The sequence below is a fragment of the Thunnus albacares genome, chromosome 4 (assembly GCF_914725855.1).
Source record: "Thunnus albacares chromosome 4, fThuAlb1.1, whole genome shotgun sequence".
NCBI classification, from domain to species: domain Eukaryota; kingdom Metazoa; phylum Chordata; class Actinopteri; order Scombriformes; family Scombridae; genus Thunnus; species Thunnus albacares.
The window spans coordinates 17,672,805-17,681,859 of record NC_058109.1 but is presented as its reverse complement, the minus strand read 5'-3'; the positions used below and the strand labels follow the sequence as shown (position 1 = coordinate 17,681,859).

Sequence of the window (9,055 nt, the reverse complement as noted above, 5' to 3'; positions counted from 1 at the left end):
TCTCTGTGGCTCTGAAGTCAAGCAAATAAAAAATCAGTAGCTGGCAGTCACAGGCTAATCAAGTTGTGAAATGATCTCAGCCTTATTTTGACTTAAGCATGGCCATGTGAAGCAAGCTTTCACTGGATTTCTCTGGACATCTAAAATAACAGTTCTCCTTCTAAAAAAACATCCCCAATGGCTCTGTAACATCTGAGTTCAGTGCTTCATGTTGCAATTTGGAAGCATGTTGCATGGTTGTGAATTTGTCATAGCAAAATATATTGCCTCCGTCAGATAAAATAAAGCCTACATCATTTTAAGACAAGTTCCCATGAGTCCTGTATTACAGACAGTATGTGTATTCTGCAATGAAGTCATTATAGGGATATTTGACTTGGAAATGTTACTGTTTTTGAATTCTACAGAAAAATTGAACTTGTCTGTGTGCCTGTGCTTGCTTCCTCACAAGTTTTTCGTCTTAATCTATCTTTATCTTAATCTTTGTCACATCTGTTTATTCATCACAAAGACAAATGCTAAAAACAAATGAAAACAAATGACAGAATTTTAGCATACTAGGGGTTTTAGGTTTCATTTCAGCATTTCAATCATTTCAACACTTTCTATCATTTTCAGGGTAACAAATCATAGTGACATAGCAGTAGCTTGAATGCAACTGTGTTCCCACGCTTTATTGGAAACTATGAAAACCCCAAAATTCCAGAAAAGTCTGAAGGTATGAAAGATGTGGTACGATAATTACTGATCACAGAGACTTGAGTGCATGCACAAATATGCAAAAAGAGAAGGTTTTAAAGGCGTGTTTAAGGAGACTTAAACATAGGTTCCACTTTTTAAGGTGAAATATCTTTATGATTTAAGCAAACATTTTTGGACAACGCCTCCTCCTCCTCCTCTTGAAGGGAATCACTTACATATCTTCTCCTGCTGCAGCTCTTTACACCACTTGTACAGTTTGTTCTCCACTGTTTTAATCGAGTTTACCTCTTGAGCCCCTCTGGAGTGCAAGAAGATGCACCGCAGCCTTGTTTTATCTTTAATTTTTGGGCGTGGACGAAGCGCAGGGATGCTAAGGTAGGTTCCCTCCCCCATGGGTGTGTCCACTGCCGGGAGACCTCAATCTATCCACCTGCAGAAGCCTCCCCTCTGCACTACACACTTGAGCGCCGCCGCGCACGGCTGAACCTCCTCCGCCACTCATCTCCAGGAACAACTCTTTGTTTCCGACCTCCTCCAGTGGAAAGTACAGAATCTGTTGATGCGATTTAGAGAGCACTTCAAGTTAAGGCGGCTGCGTCAAGTTAATTTCTATCCAAGCTTTGTTTGGCTCTGGGATAATCGTGCAGGATCTGCAGCGGATTCACTGGCACTCCTGCGTGCGGACAGAGGAGCTCAAAGGATCTGGGTGGATGGTTTTAAATGTTGACCAGCTTTATCACAGGACGTAACTAGAAGGTAGGTTCATAATGCAAATGTCGTTTTTTATACATGACAAGTCAAATTAATGATTCCTGTTGAGACAGATGTGCTCATACATCAGTAGAGGAAGCCACATGAGACGTGGGTCGAGCAAAAGGAATAATGCCCTGCGCTGCATGTGCAGGATAGAAAGCTCTAATAAATTTATCTATATTTTAAAAGTTCAACAGACCTATTCATTGATTGATTTGTTGATTTAGTCTTGAATATTTTGAATGGTTTATTTTAAGCAACAGGCTTCGGTATTAATATTTATGAGTAGGTTTGTGTTCTCTGGCATGTAGTTTTTAAATGAGCTATACTCTCAAATATAGATTTTAAAAGATTTTTAAATATTGCCATAGCTCTTTGTGTGTGTGTGTGTGTGTGTGTGTGTGTGTGTGTGTGTTTTGTTTTGGGGTACTGAAAGTTTTTGCTGCATATTGATGCTTTAGGCTACTTGAAAAATCTGCCATTCATAGTTAGGATATGTTTGCCATTATAGTCCTCAGTACTTTTCATAATTTTAAATTCCAGGTACCCTCAGCCTATAAATGACACGTGGTTCATGCATGTCCTCATAACTCAGAGCCCAGTCACGCTTTATTTTGGTTAACGGCCTGCTTTGGAGTTTTGCCTTTGGGGCTCAATGTGGAACTTGATCTCGAACCCTGACTGACAGTTTGACCTCAGACTCAGATCCACGTTTACAAGTAGATCAGTGCCATGCATGGATAATTACAGCAAAGCACTGCGCGCTAAAGTTGTTTTATTGTCTCAATTATTTCTTTTCTTCGAGGCAAAGTTGTGCTTGCAATGACCACAGTTGTGCCACCTCGGCCGCACACTGATAACTTGAGTCCTCAGATCCTTTTATGGGAGTATTATTATCTCCAGTTCCCTTTGTGGCGGATAACAGCATGTTGATGCGCTTTGTGATTCAATCTGCGAGCACACAGTGCGCGCCGCGGCTTAACGAGCAACTCCATGTGCTACGGGTGAAATTCAATATTTGCTGTAAGGAGTAATAATAATCCTTTAACTCTTGATACGTATTAATCTCAAACACTTGTTGTTTCAATAGTATAATGGTGTGGAAAATGAGGATCCGATCTGTAGAGAGTGGCGCGGTGGTGCTGGCAGCAGCGCAGGCTCCTTCTGGCTCTCCCAGCTGGAAGGAGACTCCGTCCATTCAGACTGTTGCCGTGTAGCACACACAGGCAAACCCCAGCAAGAATTATGTGGATGATTATGAAATGTATATTACAATGAGAGGTTCACCAGAAAATCCAGCCGCAGCGATGATGAAAATTAGATTCTGAACCAGCAGAATTTCTTTCCAGACTCCAGAAAGGACTCCAGATTCAAGTTAAGTTCCTCAGCAGAAATTATCGTCTTTATTGCACAACCAAATGGAATTACCTGCTCAGGATTTTAAGCATAAAAAAATATGCACAACAGACATATAAGTGTATAAAAGAAAGATCCAGTTTTTAGTTTTGTGTCTCTGTCCCTGCTTGATTGTCTGTCTTGTGATTGTAATTAATGTAGACTTCAGTACTAAAAAGCTACTGTATGCTAAGACTGCACTATATGTTGCACTATTACTGCAGCTCAGTGTCTGAGACTGGAGTGCTGCAGTTTGCTGTGTGAGGTGGAAGTGTCTGCTCATTGTTTGATGTCCGTCCCTCTCTGTCCCTCAGCTTCTGGACTCTCCTTCTCCTCTGTTAACAAATAGAGGGACATGTTGTGGGACAAACTGTGCTGGCTGCTGGCCCTGTTGGCCTTATCATCCGGGACGCTGCCCACCTCCAACGAGCCCCTCTCTGCTCCCAGGATCTTCCTGTCCTTCAAAGGTAAGACAATCTCACACTGTTGGCTCGATATACCACTGCGTCTGTCTGTGACCCAGTTTGTGTTTCTCTAAAGACATGCAGATTTGATTGTCGGTGTAACACTTACCTCTGTCATTAGTCTTTGATTTCTTGGTCTTGTTCGATAACTGGAATGGGTAAACTATTGGCACCAGCTGAATTCAAGGCTTGGCAAGCCTGGCATTTGTGCCCTCAGGGCTTAACAGAGAGTTTGATTGTGTGTCGGTGTGAGAGGCGTGATGAGAGGGATGAGGAGATGCTGCTGATTGTCCTGACTATTCAGGCTCAGAGAATATGTCTTCATTTAATCGCCTGGCTGCTATTAGTTCCCCAAACAGGCCTTTGTGTGACCTCGGCTCCCTTCTGAAATCAAGTCAGATTTAACACTTGGCTGCGCACACACTCAGGCCCAGATCCAGCACGGTATGAATGTTTGCCAGTGCCACATGAGACCCTCTGTGTGTTGAACTGTCCTGTTAAAATAGGTCTCAGTGGTGCAGTCTGCAGTGTTCTGTCATTCCTGCGCCGGCGTAGCCATCGTGTCCATGTAAAGCTCTTGAGGTTTATAATATTTACCTCTGACTTTAATAAACCTTTGAAAAGTTCAGATCCCTTAGTTTTCATGAGATCGCCACGCTTGAGATCTCAGCTCTATGTCAAAAGTTTGAAGAGTTAGGATAATTGAATGGGAACTGGAGGTTTCTCTGCAAGTCATAGCATTGTTTCATGTATGAATAATGAGTTCTCGTATGGGAAATTGTGTTTTTTTTTATGATGATCTGTCAAGAGTTTCCATTTTTGTCAGAATAACCCCACAATTATTCAGTCCTGGAATAGAAGAAATTACTTATTTGCTTTCGTTTGTTTGTTTTTACCTCACGTCCTGGTCTTCTGTTGAGCTGATAAAACCTCTAAATTGAAGGGCTTTGTCAATGAAGATTTGCTCCCTCTCAGTCTCTCCCTCCTTCTTAGACATTTTTGCTTACTTATTTGTTTTCCGCCTCTTCCTCCCTTGAATCCCATCTCTTTCTCTCTGTCTCTAATCGAGTTGGATTTAACACTCCGCTGGTCTCACATTTACTTTGTAGAAAAGAGTTCATTTATTTTCTATTTCTTTTAATCGAGTTCCTTTTTGTTTTTAATTAGATTTGGAGGTTACTTCATGCCTCACGGAGCAACTTGAGATAGCTAGAGACCTGAAATGCACATAAGCTGTGCATTCCCTGATTGTATTGGTTTTGCACTGCACTGCTGGGAATAGCTCTTTAAATGTGTTTTTATTAATTTTTTATGTGCAAAGTGTGCTTAACCAAATCATTTGCTTTATGCTTCATAATATCAGTTTGGTGCTGGCATACGGATTTAGTGCAGTTGTAATAAATGTCTAATGATAACATAATAATCCAGCTCATTTTTAATAAGCATTACAATTTTGATGATGAAACAAAAAATGACAAGCTACAAATGTAGGTTGTCAAGTGTGGAAGTTAATAGAATCTGTTTTTGTTTTTTTTTTGTTGTTGTTTTTTACAACACTGTTGAGTTTGCTTCTGTCTGTGACCCAGCCTCACATGTTTATCCATAAAGGTTACACTGTATCACTTTCCACTGATTATTTGCATATTATGAGGCTGGTGGAGGATATTTAGCTGCTTCTGGCTGAAATCCAAAATGTAGACTTTGCTTTTCAAATCATTGCCCTGTGTCAGAGCAACAAACATTGGGTTATATACATATACACACACACAATGAGAAAGAGAGTGGATGAGAGAAAATATATTATCTAAAGAAAAATGATCATATCTTGTTTGGTATATACAGTATACAGTACTGGGACACATTTCCATCTTCTCAGAAATGCTCATGTTGACATTCCAAAATAAGTCTGATTACCATACACTGCAATGTATTAATCTCTGCTTTTAAGATGTGTCTATTTTGTGCTGTGAGTTTTATATCATGTGTCAATTTTCCCGAAACTCAACATGTCTAAAAGCTAAAGGGTTTGCATGCTGAAATGTTAATTACATGTAACATCACTGTGACAACAGCTCAAATTGAATTTGAGCACTCTGGTATTTGTATTTCCTGGTATATTTTTATTAATATGAGTTGTTTCATTGTTCTCCTTTATGCAGTAATCACATTAAATATACCTGTGAATTTTCTGCATTTATTATGTTCATTCTCAACATTTAGCTCCACTTTTTAAAAAAAAAAAAAAACAAAAAAAAAAAAACACAATAATCCAGTAAGTTTTTACCATCAGTTTTTGTAAAAACAAATGTTTACAATGTAAACCACCATTTGAAACTTAAGCTGATAATTTTGTCTTTTTAGGTTCCTAAAGTAACTACTGAGTGTGTTAGTTCAGGCTGAGTTATTAACTGTGATAAGGACCAAGAGAGCAAACAGGGGCTAAGACCAAAGGAATGTCCATTCAAAGAGTTTAGGGATAGATCATCAACCCAGACTTCAAACAAGTTGAGAAATAGCACACACATACACAGATGCACAGTCACACACACTTAAAAACAAGACACAAAGCAGTAATGCATCTCTGAAAATAAGGATCGTGTGTTTAAAATAAAAAGTAGAATTAAACACCCACAACATTCTGTATTCTACCCTGCAACCTTTTCCTCATTGGTACATTAAATCAGAGTTATAGGTGAGGTTGTGAACATAACTTTTTCAAATGAGACTGTCAATTATTAAATGCTCTGAGAACAATAACAAATGTCACATGTGCATATTCTCTCACGTAAAGACTGGACGAGCCTGGCTTAGATCAGCTGCTGTGAACTCCTATATTTACTTTTAAACAGGGTCTGTAATCACATGCTATTTTAGTGAGAGGAGCTCTGCGAGGTTGTGACCCTTCAAACAGAAGCCAGTCACACCCGAGTTTAACTGCCCCTCAGACTATGGGAGAATGGCACCATATTAACAAGTAATAGCTTGTTACTCTAATCCTCAGGCACATTTGAAAGTGTTTAACTTTGTTATTCCTTCTGCCTCTTAAGTCCACAGGGGAACACCTGGGTGCAAGGTTAGGTCTGGGAAGAAAAGCCTGGAGAGAAAAAGACAAAGCCAGGCAGTCCTGTAATTGGACTAATTCTCAGGGACAATCTGAAGGGTTACCTCCGCCTTTGCACTCTTCCCAACAGTCTTTTTGTAACACGTAACGGGTCGATGATTGTCGCCTGAACAAAGACTTTACTATCGCCTCATCTCTCCTGACAATTTTCAGGGTTAAGATCAGAAATGCGAGATGTCCTCCACCTTTATTCTTAGAATAATTAGGATCTGCTACTGAGTTTGAACTTGTTCTATTTCTGACTCTACAACAATAGACCTCATCCTCCACAGCTTATGTTCTATTAGGCAGATTTATGTATATAGAATACATGAGAAGAGCCTTTTGTCTTCCTCAAGTTATATCAGACTGACATCCCTCTACGTAGGTGGTCCTTTGCCGTTGGTGTCCTTTTGCCTTCTCTGGTGAAAGAGAAAGTTGTAATAATAACACTTGTCTTTCCATGAGGTGTTACACCTTTCCCGGAGATTGTTAGAAAGCAAAGGTTATATCCTTGCACTTCTCCCAGCCTACTCACTTCTTCTATACGTAATTGTGACACTGGAGACAAGAGCTAAGTGCCTCAGCCGAGCCTTGCTGCAATCAATGAGCTCCTGAAAGCTTATGCACTGCTAACCTGTCTGCTAGCAGATGACCCCTGGCTACACTTGGGTATACATATTGAGTCTGGCCGGTTGAAGTCCAGACAAACCTGACAGACAAGGTGCTTTCCTGCATCGTGCCACATATCTACTAGCGGTTTCAATTGTCTTGATCCGTCTCCTTCAAACAAAGGTGAACAGGCTGCATTAAACCAGCTGCTGTGATTGTCTAATCACTGGGGAGACAGCAAATGCAGTCAGTCTGCGAGTACGTTGTTCTCATAACCCAGAAACCCTCCCGCTGCTTAGCTACAAAAATGTCATTAATTAGTCGTATCAACAGACCACATTGCTCATTACAGTGTATTATATTACATGCATCACACTATATTACATGCCTCGACAGATGTTCAACATAATGAGACATGCGTCGCACAGTGGAACATACTTAGCAGATTGCCTCAGTGCAATCAGGAAAGTTGTGATAAATGAATACATTTGTAATAGTTAATAATGATAATAATCGTATCTAGTGTGAGGTGTTAATGTTATTGCGTTGCCTAATGAAGAGTTACGTCAGAAATTTCACTTTTTATATTCTTTAAAAACTGCAACATCCACATCCTCGTCATCACTTTGACAGAATCAGTTACTGTCATTTGAAACAAGCTTGCATGAGAAATGGCATAAATGTTAAGCAAGCACTGCCTGGATGGACATATTCCTACTACTCTGATGTCTTTGAGCCAGGATCAAAGAGCATTAGGAATCTATTTGATTTCCGTCATCAGCTAGAGGGGCAGAATTTTTGAAGATAAGAGAGAATAATGACAAGAAATGTTGAGAAAGAAAAATAGCATAACAAGGGAGTAAAAGACACCAGTTAGTCTTTTAGTTAGTTAGTTAGTAGCAGTATTACCTAAAAAATAAACAATGACTGATGTGGTTATTTTTGAGATACAAGCAGAAACTGGTCTGCTAGTTCCTCCACAAAAGCAAACAAGTTTTTTGCACCGGCTCCATCCGTTGTACACAATTTAAACGCCTCACATACAGCATTCATTTAATTCAAATCCTCTGTGTCTTTCTACCAACCAGCTGTGCTTATGTACTTTCTTTCCCAGCGGATAAACATCATTGGTACATGATGGTGACAAGTTTGTCACAGCCATTTACTTTCCCTGTCCTACTGCACCGTAGATGCATTCAAATTCTAAGAAACTGCGGAGGACAAGAGGCTTTTATAAATGTCTTTTAGTCACATTGCTGCTCATTCGTACATACAGTACTTGAATGCAGTTTGCTCTCCTGGTATGCATCACACATGCAACATTGTACCTGTTGGCAACAGTCAGTCATCCAAAACAGCCTCTCTTTCCTCTTATCTCCATTAGAGAATGTCAGGCCACAAAAAAAATGTTTCCACAGAGTAATATTTGGTGGCTGTGGCACGCAAGCCCGCAGCGATTATTACAATACTTTGCTACTTTCTCTCCATGGTCGAGGGGGGGGGGGGGGTACTGCATCCCAGCAACCTCTGCTCTGCAGGATACATGCTGTCAAACTATGATTATTCAGGAGAGAAAAACAGAAGGCGACAGCTCCAGTGCTAAATATAGTGTCCTTCCTGTCTGTTTCTTTCTCTTTTTATCTCCCTGTCCTCCTCTGCCTCGTCGTCCTCCTCCTCCTCTCCCGTTACTCTACACTCATACTCTCTCTATTTGCTTGTTGATAAGAGGTTGGCAGTGTGAGCTGAGGGAGGAGAGAACCCAGTATGCCGCCCACAGCAGGGGCGCTGTTTTAGCACACTCAAAGGCGAAAGGAGAGAGGGGGGTCTCTAAAGTGCCTGGACTTTTCTTGAGACGAAGGTGAGAGGGTGCATAGAGGGCACAACAGCAAGGGAGTAGGGAAATGTATGAGGGAGGTGTGGGTGAACATATGCATCTAAGAGCACAGAAAGGTTTTGCACACCAGCTAACATGTAGTTGAAAGGAAATAACGTCTCCACTGCGTTTTCAGCCCTTTTTTTTTTAATGTTC

The 9,055-nt window shown here is 40.6% G+C and overlaps 1 protein-coding gene across 4 annotated transcripts in view; it reads left to right on the top strand.

Annotated features, from left to right (window-relative positions):
• The first annotated feature begins 1,141 nt into the window (after positions 1-1,141).
• sema3fa (sema domain, immunoglobulin domain (Ig), short basic domain, secreted, (semaphorin) 3Fa) overlaps positions 1,142-9,055 on the top strand; it is a 47,586-nt gene continuing 39,672 nt past the window's right edge. For all 4 annotated transcript variants that reach the window (XM_044347753.1, XM_044347752.1, XM_044347751.1 and 1 more), the window contains exons 1-2: positions 1,142-1,458; positions 3,165-3,317. In XM_044347753.1, coding sequence (XP_044203688.1) covers positions 3,206-3,317 — 112 coding nt within the window. In that variant the 5' untranslated portion in view covers positions 1,142-1,458; positions 3,165-3,205. The remainder of the gene's footprint in view (positions 1,459-3,164; positions 3,318-9,055) is intronic.